A 20,188-nucleotide genomic window follows, 5' to 3' on the forward strand; every position below is an offset into this window, starting at 1 on the left:
TGGACTAAGTGGTGAAAACAAGGAATGGAATGAATAACCCCAACAGGAGTGCTGGTGGTGCCAAACCATGAACAAATATTTCCCTTAATACTCCTGTTATGCTAAGCGACAGTTAACATTTGTCATTACATACAGCTCCAGCAGGCAATTACCCAGCCCAAACCCTCCACAGCACACCAAGCCCAGGCTATGCCGGGCACACAGAGGGGAAGTTTTGCAGTGGAAGCCACAGACAACCCTGACAGCATCAGGGAAAGGCTTTTCATGCATGGAGGAAAGCCTGACTCCAAACAGAACGAGGAGCTTGGGTGGTGCTGAAAGCTCTGGCACTGCAACTGCAAACAGGACCATCCCTGTTTAGTGCCTGTTGGTAACCATGGCCACCCTTTCCCTAAGAGTTAACTGGTCCTGTCCACACATGGCAGTAGCAGTGATGGATAAATACCTAAATGTACACATAGAGACAAGACTGGAACAAATGAACATTGGAAAATAATCAAAGCCTTATTGCTTCAGACAGTAAAAATTACACTACACATGAAGGGTAACAAAAACACAACAGGCTTATTATTAAAGGGCTTTTTCTGCATTTTTTTCTGATGTGTTTACTTTCTACATTTGAAAGTACTCTACTATCTCTCACTCTTCCCTTTGTATTCTATGTTTCTATATTCAGCTTCCTTGATGCTTTCATTTCATGTAGCAACAGAGTAGAAAAAACACAGGAAATAAATCTAATTGAATTTACTAAATAGTAGTTTTTTGGACTTATTTTACAACTGGCAAAAATAAGGTAATCTCAATACACACAGTTTCTGTTAAACAATTCAGAATAAAAACATATATGTAGCATTTTGAATTTCACTGAGTGCCAAGAATGATGTCACAAATTAAACTAACAAAACCAAAACACACAACTAATCATTTGACCATGCATGAAACATTCTTAATTGTATCTTATTATTGTGACCCTACAAGCAGGCATTTACAACAAATAACAATGCTACTACATTTTTTTGCCACTGTTCTTAAGACTTCACAGCTAGGAGTTGCACTCGCTTCACGTAGAAGCAGTATTTGCATATATTCACACAGGCAAAGGGAAATAACTTCAAATAATGGGATGAAAACTCTCTAACAGATAAAAATGTTAACAACGTAAACACAGCAGGCCAAATATTTCTCAGAGAAAGCAACAAATGAATGTAATATGAATCACTGAAGAAAACTATTTTTAAAGCTACACTTAATTTTCTGTAGCTTTAGCACAAGCCTCCATCTCTCAATTAATTTCATCATTCCCTGCTTCTTCCAATCACTAAAAGTGCATGGAGCTCTCTAAGATTTTCATTCACTCAGTTGCCACAAAAATAATTGCCACTTTAAAAGCCGCAACTTTTTTTCTCAGGACTGACAAGTTGTTTACTTACAGACTTCCCATTTATTCCCTCGGGGTCTTCCATTGAAGATTTCTCCTTCCAAATTATATACAGGCTATTAGTTACAGGGAGGTTCAGACAGTCCTAGTACACACACACCTGTGGAAAAGACAGTACCACATCGTCGGATTAATTTGTTGGCATGAAAATAGGAGCTGATCTTCATTGCTGCAGCTTTCCAGCAACTTACAAGTATTCACAAGTTGGGAGCAGTTGTCTTTGAAGACTTGAATCAGTCTTGAAAATAAATACATAGCTGAGCTGTTTATTGGGAATCCATGCAAGCCAAAAGCAGGCAGCGAGAGCCCCGCTGCGCTCACTGTCTGCAGGAGAATAAAAGGCAGCCAGGAACTCTTCTACCGCCACTATTTCTGTGCCAACAACACATCTCTTCTTCTTTTTCTTTTTTTTTTTTTTTTCCCCTTTAGGAAGCTCAGCCTTCCCCTGATATCTATCAATGTCAATAGTACTTTAATGCTAAAAGGAAATAATAACAAAGCAATATGATTGTAGACTGAGCCAGGATAAAAAAGAAAATCCACAAAGTTTTCAAATGTTGCCCTCAAGCTAAGGATATTTTTATACTAAATCTCTTCAAGTTTACATTAGGTCACAGTTCTAGGCCCCATAAATTATAAATATGGGATGCTTTGTATTCTCTTACCTTCCAAAAGGGTGTTCTTTGATGTTTAAAGTAATAGTGAAGCACTGAGATGAAAATACAAAGGCTTACCCTCCCAAACAGATATCAACCCAAAATATGGTTTCCTTCCTTCTTTAGAATAAAATGCTCTATACTACTTAAAATTCAGAATTATTAATTGGCATAATTTCAACAAATCCAGCTAAAATTCTCATTAGAAAAACTAGTGCTTTTTAAAAAAATACATGGGGAAAATGTTGTCAATAAAAAATAAAACCTGAAAATCTGATTTTTTAAAAATGTTTGAATATATATACACACACACGTTATATATACAGAAATGTGAATAGCACTTTGCTCTTCTGTGACAGTTGAAGACATTGTCTGAGATATTCAGTTTGTCCTAAAACCACTCTGCATATGAAAGACCTATAATTTATGATCAGGACTCAAAATCTTATTGTTTATCTTTCTACTTGGATAAGACTCTAGCAAGAAAGTAAAAAAATCCATTCAAACCCAGTTTTTTTGGACACTACTCATTGCACACATTTGGCTACTTCCATAAAATCTAAGCATTAAGAAAGTGTTAACAGGTCCACTCCACACCCTAAGGAAGATGCTAATATGAACCATGCTTCCACAATGCATCCACTCCCTTCTTTCTGGTTTACAATTGAGAGATCAAATCCAGTCCTGCTCCTGCTGAGAACAATGGCCAATATGCAAGATTTCTGTGAAATCAGGGTTTGGTGCTTATATTCGTTCTGACACCAGATTATAGGTTAGAAAATTATTTATGGCTTTAAAAAGTGACAATTAAAATTAGGGAGGGGAAGGACAAGAATTTTTTCTAACTTAAAAAAAAAAAAAAGCGAGAGAGAGAGAAGAAAACAGCCCTGTAACAATGCCCCACTCCTAAGCAATGACTGACATCGGTTTCAAAAACTCTTTTATTGCAAAATTCAATAAATGGAAAAACCGCACAAACTGAAAGTCTGCCACTTCAGCGAGGGAATAAAATGGAGCCTTTTCTAATGGAAAAATATTCAAAAGTCAATTGATGTAATGCCGGGATGGATGACCTGATGGATTTTCAGATCAGCAGTGCTCTCTTTACTAATGGAAAGAAAACTTTACCAAGACTGGTAATTTTCTATTGAAGCCCAGAAGGAAAAAGCATATATGTTTCACTGTATATTATAGTTCAGCTGTAATTAGGCGACCTAACTTGCAGGAGCTGCTGTGGCAAGTATTTTCTCTCTTTGGGAAAGATTCCTTTAACACACCAGTGTTAAAGAGCCTACTCTTGTAATTTCTGCTCTGACATATCCTGCACTTCATGTCACTGCAAAAGAGGTTTACAAAAAGCTCCTATGTATACACCCACCAGCACTGCTAGGGACAAAGACTTGTCTTGCTCAGAAATCACCAGAGACCTCTGGCAGCAGAATCAAGACACAGTAACACGAGGGCTTAGATGTTAATACAGAACAGCTGATCCACAATATAATTAAGCAATTTTAATTTTGAAAAATTCAACTTTTAAACAAGAGCAACTTAGTTAGCCTGATTCTAATTGTCATCTTAGGTTATTTTTAACTTTAAGTAAAGCTTTACGAAACTAATTAAATTCCCTTGAGTTGTTAATGTATCAAAAATATACCCAAATAACACACAGTATCTATTACAGAGAAGCTGTTATATGCAAAATGTGCCATAGAATATGAGTAGGACAAAAACTCAATTTTTTGAAAAAGACAAGACCCAAATTGAAGGGAAGTCATGAAAGGACATATCCCCTTTTATTTTTCTCTACTTCTTTGGAAGTCATTTGCTCGGTAAAATATTATTAGTATTAAATACACAACAGTATTAAGAGTCCCACCAGCTAAAGGAGTACTATTGTACCAGGCATGACAACCAAACATCATTGGTCCTTTTTCCAAACAGCTATTATGATGCAAAAGGGAATTAAAAATAAACCCACAGAGAAGCACAGAAAGTGGTTTATGGGGGATTTTTATTCCCTCCTTTCTGAAACGTTAGCCAACGCTGTGCAATTTTCCCCACACACAGATCCCAACATGTGCCTTTGGTGCCAGGCACAGGGCAGCTGCCAGCCCCTCCCAGCCACGCTGCAGAGGTGGCAGGAGCTTTTTAAGCTCCTTGTCATGGAAGTGATTCCCCCCTGTCCCCATGCAAGCCCCCACCTGAAAGCCCAGCAAAAGCCAGTGGCTGATCACCCAGGATGCAGATGTTAAACACAGCCACTGAGAAATAATCTCTTGGGGCTGGAAGGTACCAGTGGGGGCTGGCCACTTGCACAGAGTACCAAACACAAGGGTGACCAAAAGGTGACTGGCCATGGCTGTCCTACATTTAAGGACAAGGAGCCTGATTCCTTATGCTTGCTGAGCTCCTCTTCGTAAAAGCTGTGCATTTCCCATGCAAATCCTCCAGTGCCTCTAATCCACAATTTGGAGCTGTCCCAGGGCTGCTGTAACACACCTTCAGCAGCACTGAGCCCCTGAGGAAACTCACAGCGATCAGAAAGAGCACTAACACAAAAATGCCTTGGGATACCTTAGCCCTTCCATCACCAAGGACAAGGAATTAAACTTTTTATCCCGTTCCTGTGCCACCAGCAAAATCAATCCTGTCCAAAATCAATCAATCCACCTCCCAGCTGATCATGGCATTGCAAACTCTCCAAGACAAGGTCATTTTAAGTGCCATCAGTGGTTTCTGCTCCACTCTTATTTTCTTATATTTTCTCAGGAACCAATGGGATTTTTTTCTAGTAACACTTTGAAAAAATTGTACCTCCTCAAGCTATATGTACTCGTTGGAAGAAAAAAAAACCCCAAAAAGCCACACGTGCTTTGCGTTTTGGTAGAGAAAATAAAAAAGAGGTTATGAGACTGGGTGAAATGGCCTTTTCTTACTCTGTAGATGATAGCATGTGGTATTTTATAGTTAATGTGAGGGAACTCGATGGTTTTGATTTTAAGTGCTATATTTGGTAAATTTCCTTTTTAGCACTTTCTAAAGACTCACTACATTCGCTCCATTCCCAGGTAGGTCTCTTGTCTCCCACCCCCGCTTCTTTTTAAGGTGTTAAATTTGGCAGATAACCTGGGTAGCATTTAGAAAACAATTATTTCCAAATGCTGGGGAAGAAACTTGCCAAGTGTAACAGCTGAAAACTGAAAAGAAAGAGAAAAAAAAAAAAAAAGAGGAAGGAAATAAAACGGAAGAGGGAAAGGTATTTTTAAAAAACGAAATTTAGTAGGGACCTTTCAGCAGCTTTATAAACAATTAACTCCAGGGCTGCGACTGAAGACCACCTCTGATTCAGCCTGGAACGCCTGCAGATGCAATACAGCATCCTGCCCTCCAGTGAGCCTCAGGGGCTCCAGTTAAACAGAGAGGTGCCCAGATGTGTGGGACCTACCATGCACATCTGCTGGAAGGCAACCAACTGTAGTGCTGACACTGACCAGACACAGACTCTGGGGGTGTGCAAACCCCCAGACCACTCTGTGGGCATGCAGCACGTAGGTAACACACTGAACAACACCACAGGGGCAAGTCACCATTTCTGCACCCCAATACACATCCATGTCCATCTCAACAGAAATGGATGGAGTGTCAGGACTTGTGGATGAAGTAAGCCTATGGGAGAGGGGGCTGAAAGTTTTCAGTTTTATTGGTAAACTTTCCTCTATATACAATAGAACAACCACTCTGGTGTCCTGGACAGGCATGTTTAAAACCCATGGCACTCACACTCATTGTCAAGTCTAGGTCTAGCACCACTGTGTATGTTCTTTATAAGTAAATAATAAAAATTAATTTTTTTTTTTTTTTTTTTTTTTTTTTTTTTTTTTTTTTTTTTTTTGCTACCTAGGTAATCACTTTCAACTTAATTTTAAAGATTAAAACGGTGGTATTTCCCTAACATTTTTAACTTTACTGAGAAGTTGCATTTCTGGTAAGGAAATATGAGGTCTCATCTGCCTACACAGGAGTCTCACTGGGTGTTGGACCAGAATAACCAAGGAGACTCAAGAGCAAAAGGAAGCAAGCAAGAAAGTAGGAATGAAGCACTATGAAAACAAAAAAATACATTACAGGCAAATTATATTATTGACAGTTTAGGAAATACATCTGTGATACTTTCTGAAACCTGATTACATTTATAAAATTGTTATCACATTGTAAGCCTAAGTATGCCTTGAAGGAACTACTCAACAATAGAGTTTGTGCCCAATTTCTCTCATTTACCATTAAATCTAACATGAAAAAGCTGTTGAGAACACAAGAGCCACAATACTGGTTAAGACCAACAACCCTCCTGGTGTTGTCTCCAGCAACAGCCATAACTGGGCACAGAAGAGCAAGAACAGAACAAGCATTTGCCATTTTCACAGCATTTCCCAGTTTCCTGCTATTTCAGTTCATAGGGTTTCCTGAGACAGATGGAGTTCATCAGTGTAGCAATCCTCAGTACAACTCTCTCAAGTCTTGTCTATTCTCCTCCTGAAGCATATGTAATTTATTTTTTTAGCTCCTAGCAGTTCTGAACACCCATTTTGGGGGGCATTACTGAGAACTGAACAAATTTTCTTGGAATTATTTTAGTTGCCAAGACCCCATTTCTGAAAGGTGAGGGTCAACCCAGTGCCAACCACTTTCCATGTACAGCTATAACTATTTTAACTGAGATTTAGCAGTTCACATCTATATCTGCAGAATTGCAGTTGTCATTTTATTGTCTACTGACTTGTCTCACAAGGTACTTGAGCAGTTCTTCACCACTCTCCTTGCTATTCATCTCAAGTGGAAGCAGAAAATTATTTAGAAAACTAGAAAAATTATTCTGCCTGATTAGCACACTTATTGAGACCTTTGAAGAAAGTGGAGTGAGGATAACAGGAAAGTCCTACCTGAAGAAATAGACAAAGGCAAAAGATGTTGACATGTTTGTATGAGAATCTTCTGGTTGCTAATTTCAGAAAGCTCAGAAGAGGTTTCTAGTCTCCCAGCTTGGGATGGGATGGTCAAAGACAAAGGAAACTCTCCTGAGGTGGAGAAAGAAGCCTGACAACGCAGTGTTCAAAAGTTAGAAGTGCAATGATATAAGAATGAAGAACTGGGGAAAAAAAGAAGTAAATAATCTGCCAGTGCTTTTTCAAGATCTAAATCTGAAATATAACTGTTTCAAAAACTTGAAAAATTCTTGATGAAGTTTTTTAGGTGCTTCCCACACCCAATGGTCAGGAATGGTTTGAACAGGAATTAGAATCTGGTAAGTACTTCAGTTATGAAACCAGGTGGCTGCCATGGGCAGATTTCTAAGTTCAATCTCCCTCACACAAATACCCAATACGGTGCCTCAGTCAGGAAGCACCACAAAAGGCTAAAAGTAATTTTTACATATAAAAATTTAAAGCAATAATGTTATTCTAAAAGCAGAGCTCTCCAAACATAGCAAAAGATCATATTTTTCATTGAATACTACATGCACACAGAAGTCAAACTGTAGAACAATGCTAAAATTATACTGGTTACTTGCTTGCCAGAATTTCTTTTTAAAATTACTTACAAAATTAATACTACATTTAAACTACCCAGTGGGATCAAATTTATTTGTATTTGAAAAGTAGGTTGAAAATGTTCAGTAGAAAAACACACTAACAGTTTAGGACAAGAAATAAAGAATATTCTTAAGGTGAAAACACAAAAATTCTGCTTTTAAAAATTAATAGAATTACATTTTACAAGGTGAACTTTGCCTCAAATAAGGATTAAATAGCTTTCCTCTTAGCATCCCATAGGATCTTTATCATCAAAAAGTTAGAATTTCCCTGGTTTTATTTACGTATCATTAACAAAAAACAAAACCAGAATGCAACAGCCAATTCCTTTGTCATCATGTCTTTGAGCAATAGATCCTGGTTTTTTGCTTTCTATGTGTCAAACACACTACAAGAGGTGGGGGGATGAAAAGATTAACACTATTAGGTTAAATGTCATGGTTAATAAAGAATATGAAATATTTACAGGAAAAATGTTGAGCTACGAATATGACATGCAACTGGAACACTTACCTAGCTCAGGAAAGAAGTGAAAGATACTTTACAAACAAAGGTTTCTTTCAACCCGTGTGGTTCTGTACAATGTTTCTAATGAGTAGTAATTATATATGTGCTTTAAGAAGCCTTTCTACACCTATTATAAATTTAGATTAAAGGCAGGGCATTACTTATTATTTTACATGTGCTTTTAAAGTAGTTTGTAAAATACATGCAGTCTATAAAAGTTTGTGGTCTAACAACAAGCAACTGTACTGCTTCTGCATAATTCAGTGCAAAAAGTTTGCTAGTTACAATTAATACAGGTCACATGTAGAGGTTTTAAGTTTACACAGAGCAATTAATTTTCTTCTAGGTGAAATGTCTTTGTTTTATCATTTTTTAAAGTTTTATTTATTTTTTAAAATAAATCAGATAAATTTGAGTCTGAAATTATAACATTAAGACTTAGGCTTCCCCCAAGCTGGTAAAAGCATTCAAGTAAGAAATGGTACCAGCAATATTTTCAGTAGTTGAAGCCACAGCATCACAGAGAGCAGAAAAGTCCACCCAAATAGGATGGGTTACAGAAGCATGGCTGCCAGGGAGCCATCCTGGCTATGGAAAGCTAACATTCCACCAGGAACTCAGAGGCCAAAGTCTTGGCATCTCCTGGTGAGGGGGACCCGAGCGCTGGGTCGGAGCCAGCTGAGGTCCCAGGCTCTGTGAGAAGCACCCAGCTGCCTCTGGAATCACCCTGCCCTTGGGAGCAGTGTGGCTGCCCTTGTGTGGCACAGAGCCATGGCACTCATGTGAGTGCCACCTGCAGATCTCACAGTGGATCAACCAACTCAGTGTGCACAGCAGTGACCTTCCTCACACCACCATCAGTGAGGCTAAGGATGCTGCTCTCTTCTTCCCAACAAGAGAACTTTCCTGTCTCTTGAGGTCAACCAAAATTTTCACTGGTAAATCACAACAACCACACACAGCAAGAAGCATTTTATTTTCAATCTTTACAACAGATTAATGTCTACAAATACTTCTGCTTCTCTTCATGCAGTAGTGGTACCTGCTTGAAATCAGGATGAGTTTCACTAGTAGGTGCAAGCTGTTTATTTTCTTCATTTGGACTCATTTCTGAGAGTGGGATCTCTTTCAACCTGTGTAAGGTCCAAATGCAAGAGCATGAATGGCCCTAGTACTGAGATAACCTGTAGGCTGTACCACTGAACTGTCAAATCTATCAGTGTGAGATCCAATGGGATATTTAAATGCACCACATCAGCCTAAGCATCTACAGCCTTACCCTTACTTGTTTGTCTGTTCCTTTATACTGCAAGAGCCTTGTGAATTACAGTAAAGACCCAGCTGCACCTTTAGCCATCTTGGAAGCCTGGCCCGTGGTGACCAGAAATACCCACAATTCACTAATAAAATACTAATTTTACAGCAGAAGCAATACTGTCATTACCTAACAGTGATGCCAACTTTCTTTCACATTTCTGTTCTACATCCTCAAGCTCTTCTCAGGAATAATCCCAGGGAAGGCACTGCCCAGCTCCCTGTGGAGCCATCCCTGCTGTCTGTGGGTCAAGTATAGAGGCACTGATGGGGACCTCTCCCTCTTTTCTAGCCAGCAGTCACTCCTTATGAAATTAAACCCCAACAATAAATTGTTGCCAAATGTGGGCAATTAGCATTTGAATATTACAGGAGGAGGAGAAGAAAATTATTGTAGGACTATTTATAGGACTCCCAGTTCCTCAGAAAACAATGCCAAAACACTTTTTTTTTTTTTAAATGCTGTTCTATTCAACTTTGTCATATTTCTTGCTTGACAGATGACATCCTTCTCCTCTGATTTCTTCCAGACTATGTTTTCATGAAAATGAATTCCGTAACTCATCAATTTTAACATAATAAAAACTGAAAACTTAAGGATTTGGAACCTTGATAAATAGGTTTTTGCTTACACAACTACACAAAGATGCATTATGTGTTTTTTGTCAGCAAAAAATGCAACTGGTCAAACAACAATATTTAGTTTCAATTCTCCATGCCTCCAAATTGTATCTACCAATGAGAATGAACTTTATATACATTTATGAAAAAACCAAAACACTCAAGAGCAAAACACAGTAGAAATTAATTCATTAAATCAGTCTGTCCTCTAGCAACAGCCACACTTGTTTGTTTATCCTAATAGTCATCCAATCTTTTTCATCATCACAGCACAAGATGAATCCTTAATTTTTGATAACTATTACCGACTATAGCAATATATTAAGTGGGAAGAACAGAATAGACAATGGATATTATCTATAGAACATGATTTTTACAACTATTATAAAAATAGTTTTACTTATCAAATAATGTTATAGCTACGCTTTTATAAATAATACTTTATAATAAAAGAAGCGAAGAATGAACTACATTATTATTTTGAACATAATATTTCACTTTCTTTTAAGAAAAACACAATGTAAAACATAAAAAAAGAAAATTTTATTCACACAGCACCATGCAGTCCCCTTCAATATTCAGATGATAAAGTGCTCAAGCTATTGAGCTGAATAATTAAAATTCAAAAATTTCAGGAATTAGGCTAATTGCCAAAAGTAGCAGTAGGTGTGACTTGTTATGGAAACAGCATGGGAAGGACAGAGAAACAACTTTGAGTTGGAAAAGCTTTTAAAAGCATACGAAGTACCCAGCTGTGGCCTCCTTGATTTTAAGGACTTTACACACAATTTCCGTTCTTATAAATAAAAAGAGCTTTCTCCTAGCTCACTTCATTATAAGGGGAGCTGCAAAAGTGCAGACCCACCTCCCAGGGTGGGAGTTCACCTCGTGATTTTTGCAGGCAGCCCAGCAGAGTGGGGCCCTGGGCAGACTGGGGCACTGGCTGCCTGCACTGCCCACGCCCTCAGCCCCTGCCCGGGCTGGGATTATGGACAGCACTGCCCCAGCTCCCCCAAGAACTGCCCCTCTGGCTCTCACTGCCAGGCAGAGACAGCTCACTGCCACACCATCACAACCAGGCAAAATTTTCTCTGTCCAATCACTCCAGCTTTTTCATGGTAGTTTGACCCATATCACAGAATTCAATGGTAAATCCATATTTTACTTCCTAGGTCCAGGCAGTAGGATTAGCACTATCACACAGAGGGAGAAGATATTCTGTGTCACAGAGGAAAAGAAAAAAAAAAAGAAAAAAATATGGGCAAGTGTCCAGACATTTGAGAAATCATTATCTTATGATGTTTGGTATATCAGATTAAACAGACAAAGATAAAAAGAGTAAAAATGAGAGAAAGGAAAAAAACTCCGAGCCTCTTAACTAATTTAAACTCTTAATTTTGTGTCATTCTCCCTCTCTCTAAACCTAGAAGGCTATTTTGAGCAATAACATTTTTGGATTCTATAGTTAAGAAACTGAATGATAGAAACAAAGAAAACAATGTAAAATTCTCAAAATGCACAGGATGCAAGACGGCCCCAGCTTCTAGGAGAAACTGACTGGGAGAAACTGTTCAAACGACCTTGGAAGACTTTACAATTCTCCTGCCAGAGTCCTTCCCTCACCTTGCCCATAGCACAAGTTTTGCAGCACAAGGAGGACAGAGCCACAAACAAAAAAAGAGTCACTTGCTTCTTCCTTTCCTTCCTACCCTGTTTGTGATTCAGTTCATATGGGAAGGCAGAGCTAATGAAGAAAATCAGGAATGAAACATCAAACTTGGAATGAATAACACCAGTTACTGGTGCTATTAGTAACCATTGGTTATGGTCACATAAGGAACCAGTGATTTCCTTTCTACTTAGATTAATATTTTTATTGATGTTATTATCATTTCTAAAATGTTGAGGACTGGTGAACCACTCAAAAAGACTAATCCATAGATTTTAAAAGGTTGTTGAAGAACATGCATACTTGAGTTTAACACCACACTTCAACCTACAGCAAAACAAGTTGTGTACAAGCTACAACAAAGGTTTGGGAGGAATGCATCCAGACCAGCCTTCAGAAGATGTGCCAGCTCCCTCCGTGAGCTGCAGTCCTCAATTAGGGACATTTCCATACATATTGCTCTTCTGTCTTTTATTTTCTGCTGCAGCTGGACTACCTGCTCCGTGACTACTCCACGATCCCCCAACCACCCTCATTACGGTTCGTGCTTACACAGCCTTTGGCAGAAAACGAACAGAAATTGTTTCATAGGGACTTTCCACACACCACTCCTCCGAAAGAACTTCTGACAGCACTGAATGACCATTTTCTCTTCTTATAACCATATTCTTATTTTAAAGCATTATGGAAAGTGTGAGTCTTCAAACATAGGAACTGCCTGGGGCTGCGCTCATATTGCATTTAGCTGGAGCATATGTAACAATAATAATGTTTTGCTACTAGAAGTCAACAGGAACTACTCTTTGCATTTTAAATTCTATATTCCTAAGAGTCTAAAAGGGGGGAAAAAAGTGGGGGGAGCGAGGGGGAAAGCCTACTGCTATATTTTCTTAATTGATGAAAACTCTGACCTTTGACTTTGTGACAGAAAAACTGCCAATTTCAGTTTTAAAAAACAGAGAATCTCCTTCAAAAAAAAAGTAAACTCTATCTCCGGGATGAACAACAGAAAACAAAATAATTTCATAAGTAGCCATATCCATCGATCCCTTTGAAGAGAAATCAGAGGCGCAGAAGGCGAGCCGAGGCAGATACACCTGTGGGTGCGCGCCCTGCCCAGGCCGGGATGCCCCTCCGTGCGGGCCGCGGGAGCAGCGAGCCCCCGGCTGCGAGGAGAGGCCGTGCCCGGCACGGGGCGCGGCGGGGCCGCCGTCGGTGCCCCGGCATCGCTCGCTTTTGCTTCTCCCCGTCCGTCGGAGGAGGAGCTGCGCGCTCCCCGCTGCCCTGACACTTGCCGAGCCCCGCGGAGCGAGGCGAAGGCGGACACCACGCTCGCACCGCGGCGATGTCCGCGCACTGCTGCTACCCTGTGACACAAAGCACGCGTCCAGCGCTGCCCACACGCCGCGGCGCCCGGCCGGCACCGGGCGAGCCGCGCTCCGCCGCCCCTTCCCTCCCCTCCCACACCGGGGCTCCTGCCGCCTCGCCCCTCCCTCCCTCACTCCCTCACGCCGCCGCTGCGCGCCCGCGCAACCCCCGGCCCCACGTGTCCGGCACCCTCGGCTCGGCTCGGCTCGGCTCGGCTCGGCTCGGCACGGCACGGCACGGCACGGCACGGCACGGCACGGCTCGGCGCGCACTTACTCCGCGGGGCCTCCGGGGCGGCGGTGCGGGCCCGGCGGCTCCCCAGGAGCGGCGCCCGGCGGTAAGTTTCGAGGAGCGCGGAGCCGCGCTCGGCGGGGAGGGGTTTCGGGGAGGCGGCGGCGAGGAAACTTCCCTGGAGCGGCTCGACCGCCTCCTCCCGCCGCCTCCTCCCGCCGCCGCCGCCGCCGCCGCCTCGCCCGGCGGCCGCAGCGCGCCTGCCCGGCCGGCCGTCACACACGGGAGCGCCGCTGGCCGCCCCCTTCCCGCCCCACCAGCACACGCTTTTAAATTGTTATCTTTTTAAAATTTTCTTTTATTTCTGAGAATCCAGGTGTTATTAGCGAGGGGAGGATGGGCCCTGAGGAATGCCGGCTCCCTGCAGCGCTGCCGGGAGGTGAGGGACGGCTGCAGGCTGCGCCCCGAGCCAGGCTGGCGGCTCCGGCGCTGTCCCGGCAGCGATGGAAAGGTACCGCAGCATCCCCCGGGCCCAGGGGCTTGTCCGACATCGCTCCTCACCTTCGGGGGTAAAGCCATCGCTGAAGGCACAGAATGAGTCAAGGCGTCGAGCTCTGCAGGGGGATGCTGCGCTGGGAGAAGCTGTGCTAGGCATATGGCACCTGACCCCTCGGACTTCAGATCATCCCCAAAATCCGAGCTTGTGCACATCCACCCCTCCTCATTACCCGTGAAAAGAGAAAGCATGGATCAGATTCCGTATGTGTCATGCTTCAGGTACAAAGTTACTGCAGAACAGTGGTAGAGCATCCTCTTCCTTCCTCATCCTGGGGACATGAGCTTAGACCCTGCATAGGCATGTAGCATGGGCATCCGAGCATAGACTAAAGATAGATGAAAGCCCTGCTCGGTCTGGCAGCCTGGTCCAGACACTGAAGCAAGCATAGCTGGTGGGGGTTTTTTTTACCTATTGTTATAAATACAAACACTGTAGTCCAGGCCTTTTCCTCTTGCCTCTCTTCTTCCTTAAACCAGAAGAAAAATTAAAAAAAAAGTTGCCATTGCTGCAAGTTCTTCCATTCCACTTCTTTGTCTTCAATACATACTCTTCCACTATTTCCTTTTGCCAGCCTTCTTAGTGTGCTTTTATGTCAGTTTCAGAAAGTAAACAACGTATCTCTGCTTTTAAGGAAATGGAAATTATGTTCCCACAAGCATTTATGTAGATAAACACGCAATGCCATTTAAATCACTAGAATATCTAATGTTTGTCCTGAAGGGTCCAAATCACATGGAATCCATTTTAGCTTTTTAACAATTTTAAGAGTTTTTTCCTCCACGTGTTTCTTCTCCAGCCCTGTAAATTAATGGGTGAGAACTAATTAAAATGTCACACATGGGGCCATGTATAAAATACTCACAGAGATGGAGTCCACATTCTTCTGAAGCTAGATGAATCCATTAGGCTGTATTTTGACTTGACAAATATGGGATGTTTATATGTATATAGTTTTTTAAATTTTTCATTGTACTTGTATTACTTGAGCATTGTATTTCTAGTTTGATATAATTTTAAGATACAAAACAGAGTTTAATTCTCACTAAATCCAGTAACCAAAACTCACCTTGACCCACAATGATGAGATAATGGATTTTTATACGGCAGGGAAGCAGATTAAATTGCTGTAGCATACCTGAGGTAAAAATGTGATCTACAGGCTGTAAAAATGTTGGTTCACAGATTATGAGAAAGACTCAAAAAAGGTAAAGTCATAGGTCCACTTGCTCCATTGTAGTGGAATATGTAATGGAGAAGAGCTCATGTGATTCTGTAAAAATCTGGGAGCAAAATGGGAAGCCTCATCTCTGCAACACACTTTGTCCTGGACTAATGGAATAGACATGTGCAGCCTATATTCTACTTTGTACAGAGCAGTTTCTTCAGAAATTCATGATCTTTGTTTGACTGTTCACTCTGGCATGAAGCCTTTTTTCCAAGATGTGGGGTTAAGTGCATGTCCAAATTCTGTCCCTTTTCACCTAGAAATTGTACTGGTAAAAAAAAAATAAAAAAATTCATATTTCCTATGTATTTAGTAATTCGGAGCAAGTAGGAGAGTATTCAAAAGCTATACACATTCAAAAATATTTAACAAGGTCTCTGCCAGAGTACATCTAGTTTCTCAGAGGTGCTCTTATTTTTGTGTTGGATATCTCAGAATAAAATGTCAATGTCCACTGCAGCATGAGCAGAATTGTTGCACAGGCATGTGGGAATGCTGGCAATACAGTTCCAAGGAGGACCATGCTCTCATGAGGGCCCTCAACTTGTATAGAAGGGTGGACCTTCTTCCTTCAGGAAGCCCTGGACCTTGTGGTGGTAAGTGATGTGGATTGTCTTAGATTTGGCTTAGCAGTGTTTCTGTCAGCTTTCCTTTTCTGCAGGGTTTTGAGCTGTTAATGTTATGAGAAGAATCAAGTGAAGCCTATATAACAGGCACTAAGTAGAAAAATCAGCATAATTACCCTTCACAATAGGAAATTGGTAAGCATGGTTTATAGATCAAAATGTTTAGAATAGCAGTGAGATTGCCATCCTGCTTCCTAGAGTCTAATGAGTTGTCAAGCATCTGCTGTTGCTACTGGATTAAAAACCAGTTGTGAAAACTCCCTCCCACTCCAAGAGCTGTCAGGTCACCTGCTGCCATTTATCCCCTTATCTCTAGTAGAAACCTCTGAAATGTTAAGTGGTTTATTCGACCTATAGTGTCAGCTAAAACTAGTGTGGGTCTTCCTTATATAGCTAATGAATTTCAGTAGGAATAGTAAGAAAGCATATTAGGTCTGACAACTCATAGCCCTTAAATTCAAAAGACTGGTGCCTTTGAGAACCGACAGTAATGCCAAGGTAAACAGTTTCCTTTCTGTTATTCTTTCACTCCTCAAAGCAAGCACCTCTCCAAATCTGAGAGCTCCTGGCAGGTATGATGAATGGCAAATCCTAATGAAGCCCATGGTTTGGCCATAAGTGTTAGGACTTAGCACTCTGTACAAATTCTCATCTGAAATAGGAGTATCAGGAGCCAATTTCTGGAACATAATTTATTCCAGACACTAGCTGGAATAAACAGCATTCTGTAGCCTCCTCAGATATTTTGCCAGTAGGGAGCTGTCTTTACACTTCTTTCAACTAAGCAAGCGATCCAAGTACAAAATTAGTCATTCAAGAATACAATGTGGTTTAAGAGACTGGAGGATTTGAGTTCATTACCAGGGACATTTTTGTGTCCTATCTGTATGACATTTTCTTTCTGAATCAGGTCTGCTGTGTTTTGCTGCTACCTTGCCCTGATTTGTTAAAAAAACTCCAGGGCTCAGGATTGACTTTCTAGAAGCAGCTCAAGCTTACATTTGGTTTCTAAAATATGTTTTACATAAGTTTCATACTAGAAAAGAAGTATAAAACGGGACTTCCTTAGTTTGTAAATGTTCTTTGTCTCCCTCCAAGTCTTTTCAGTTTGATTCCTTCAGTCACAGACAGTGTTTTAACAAAAGCACTGCCATGAGTATAAGACTGAGTTATCCATGCAAAGAAGGGCATATAAAACTCAGCTTTTCAGTTCCAGGGTCAGATGCCATTCTTAGCATCCTTAATTACATGTAGATGTAATTAAAAGCAAAATTTTTATTACTACGAAAAAAGGTTCATCGTATTCAAATGGTGCATAATGGCTTCTAATAGAACCTGGAAACATTTCTGTTTCTGAGACAGATGCTGTTGGGATCCAGTGCAAACTGGCACCATGGATGCTGTGTTGGTGAGCCACGTGTGATCTCCACCTACTCCTTCAGAAGATCCCACGAGAAGACAAATAACAAATAGCCCATTCAGATATTAATCTGTCTCATCTTCTAACTCTTGATTATACTTCAGCTCCCCAAAAGAAACCATTTTCATAAGTGATGCTTATGTTTTCAATACCTCCAATGTTTGTTATCTTCCATATGATTGGATGATTTAAATAGAATTTTAAATATTTTTCCCTCTAAAATGCTGCTTATCCCTCACCCCATCCCCCCAATAATACATTATTTTGTCGTTATCTTTTTGATAGGTGGTTGTCTAGAATTAATGAAGATGGAGGTAGATGGGAAAAGCAGCCATTTAGCATTGTGTGGAGGAGCAGATAAGATCGTCTTCCAGTTTCATAATCTGGTAATTGTGTCGCTGCAGATAGAAACTTCCCAGTCTCCAGGTCAGTGGGAAAAGTCCCTCTGACTTCCAATGACTTTTGAGCGTTGTTTTTTCAGTATCTGAAAATTAATCTGGATGCTAAGACCTAACACTCTAGACACTTATGTTTTAGTGAAATTACCCACAGAGCTACTTATAAATACAGGGATTTACAGAACTTTACTCCAAGAAATAAGTGGCTAAAACTGGATTATAGAATAAATTATCAATGAAATCCTGTGTTTTAAACTGTCTGGTAATTTTACTTGTGCATTAGCTTGTGAAGATCTTAAAACTGAGTATGCATAGTGGAAAAACACCCTTAACCTTGTTCTCTCCACAACTCTGGATGAGCAGTAAAGGCCTGAAATCAGAAGCCTGTGTACCTAACATAGGTATTAACAGGAGGCTGAACCATTCAGTGACAAGCCACTTGTTTAATGTCATATTCTGCAAACATGGACTTGAGCATTTTTTAACATAAGACCGTTTGTAAAAGTAGTTAAGTTCAGTCACTATTGCAAATTCTGAAGTGCAGTTTATCAGCTACAGAAGTTTAATAAAAGGGGTCTTGGGAAACCTGTTCGTATTTCACATTCTTTGTTTTTCTTTAGAACATTATGACTCGATTTAACTCCCAGTAGTCCAAGAGGCTGGTCTGTGTAATTTAATAATTTTTGCTGACAATGTTAAGTCTTGCTTATCTGTCATTACCTGTATCCTTACTCGGTTCAATAAAGAAAATTTCTTAGTATATTTGAGGGAAATAGTGTTTGTAACAGGAGGTTCAAATGTCTTCAAAGAAAATATTAACTAACAAGGCAAATATTTATTCTAATAATGACAAAATAAAATAATTGTACTCTTTTAATGAATAAAATTATATGAAGGCATTGCAACACATTTCTGACAGGTTAATAGGAGAAAGTATCATCCTTAGATATCTGTGGAGAAATGTTTTAATTTAAGATTACCATCTCCGAGTTTGCTTAAGTCTCTTCTGAACACTGATTTGGAAATACTCTAGAAAGAGAATTTTTTGTCAAAAAAACGAAACGGCGGATTTTAAGGAAATATTTTTTTCACGATGAAATTGGTCAGTGCAAACGTGCTAGTAGCAAACAGGGAGCAGGGGGCAGCGGTGCCTCCCGGCCGCAGCTGCCCCAGCCGAGCCGCGCTCGCCGCCCGCCCCGCTCCGCCTCCGCGGGCCCGGGAGGCGCGGAGCCGGGCGAGGGATGCTGAGCCCAGTGCTTTGGACTCCCTGGCTGTTTGGTGCGACTTCCCAGGTCTGAGATCCCACAAGGGACGTGGAGCCCTTGGATGATGCTCCGAAGGACGCGGCAGGGACCTACCCGGCGGCTCGCCTGCAGCGAGGGCTCGGGGAAGCCGGATGGTGGGCTGGGACTGGGGTGCAACCATGCGTGAAACCATCCCCTTCCACCCACCACGGGCCGACCCCTGCTCCGCTGGGGTGACCTCCTGTGGCACCCAAGGGATGCTCCTCCAACTCTGTTCGGTCACTCCACTGGTTTCTTACGGCCGAGAGGAAACTAGGAGATCGTATGGAGGAGAAAAAGCCGCAAAACCTATTCGGCTGAAGCCTGAGTCACTGCTCCCGCTTAATAAACGTTCTAAACAGAGTAGGGAATGTCCCACTGATCCCTTTGGCTGTTTGCAGCGCTTGAGCGCAGCCATTGCCAATAGTCGCGTAAGACCTCTGAAGTTATGGATATTGTCTTCGCAGGCATTAGTCAGTGCTTTAATATATCTCATTCTGGCTCGGTCGCTGAAAGATGTAAGCAAGCCAAAATTTCAACGCTCTTCTGGGGCATCGAAAACGTTAGGTCCCTCCTCCGAGAAAGACTTCGGTGTGAGGCCAAGCGCGAGGAGACGAATGAGTGCATATGTTCAAAATCACATTTTCGACAGAAATTCAGTTCTACCGGCTCGTGTTTAAATGAGAAGTGGGAGCGAGGCGGGATGGGTGGGGGGGCTCAGTATACAGGAAACATCCCTGGAAAACCTGGAATGTAACAGGCAGGATCAAAAGTTAATGGCCTATTTGATGTGAAAAGTGAGCTGGGGATGCCGGAGAGCGGGAGCAAAAAGAGCCGGCCAGACGCACTCAGCGCGCCCGGGCAGCCGGGCCCCAGCCCCACGCAGATAGCTCAGCCAAAAATACAGCGCAGGTAGGAGCGCTTCTCCGTCGGGTTAGCCTTTAATCCGGAGAGTTTAACCTCCCGACAGGGGCGGTGGGAGGCTGAGCCGGCCCTGGATCCGCGGGAGATGCGCCCCGCCGGGAGCCGCGCCTGGCATCGGCTGCCCTCGCAAACCCGCAAATCTCTCCCCCGCCTGCCGCGCAAAGCTGCGCAGCGGATGAGAGCTCCCACCCCTCTCTGCCCGCAGCATCATCGGGGTGACGCCGCGGGTCCCCGCGGGGCGCTGCCGGGAGAGCGCGGTGAGGGAAGGGACGGGCGCGGAGCGCAGCGCCCCGAGGCGCGCAAGGGCCGCGCTGTGACCCCGCTCGCAGAGACTCAGCCCTCGCACCGCCGCTGCTGG

General features: G+C 42.0%; 2 protein-coding genes across 2 annotated transcripts in view; one reads left to right on the plus strand and one right to left on the minus strand.

The window, feature by feature from the left end:
- Positions 1 to 13,657, minus strand: part of EYA1 (EYA transcriptional coactivator and phosphatase 1) — a 155,531-nt gene extending 141,874 nt beyond the window's left edge. The window contains exons 1-2 of the mRNA XM_079299509.1: positions 13,441 to 13,657; positions 1,431 to 1,538 (exon numbers count right to left, since the gene is read on the minus strand). Of these exons, the coding sequence (XP_079155635.1) occupies positions 1,431 to 1,463 (33 nt within the window). The 5' untranslated portion in view covers positions 1,464 to 1,538; positions 13,441 to 13,657. The remainder of the gene's footprint in view (positions 1 to 1,430; positions 1,539 to 13,440) is intronic.
- On the plus strand, positions 3,159 to 18,383 carry LOC306799037 (uncharacterized protein; the record flags this gene model as incomplete). Its single annotated transcript, XM_079299553.1, has 8 exons — positions 3,159 to 3,230; positions 5,125 to 5,162; positions 12,284 to 12,336; positions 12,854 to 13,501; positions 13,772 to 13,906; positions 15,662 to 15,775; positions 17,511 to 17,651; positions 18,244 to 18,383. 8 exons carry the CDS (start codon positions 3,159 to 3,161, stop codon positions 18,261 to 18,263), a joined length of 1,221 nt encoding a protein of 406 aa, XP_079155679.1. The 3' UTR covers positions 18,264 to 18,383.
- Between the last annotated feature and the right edge of the window lie 1,805 nt (positions 18,384 to 20,188).

The sequence above is a fragment of the Erithacus rubecula genome (assembly GCF_903797595.1).
Source record: "Erithacus rubecula genome assembly, chromosome: 3".
In the NCBI taxonomy this organism is placed as follows: domain Eukaryota; kingdom Metazoa; phylum Chordata; class Aves; order Passeriformes; family Muscicapidae; genus Erithacus; species Erithacus rubecula.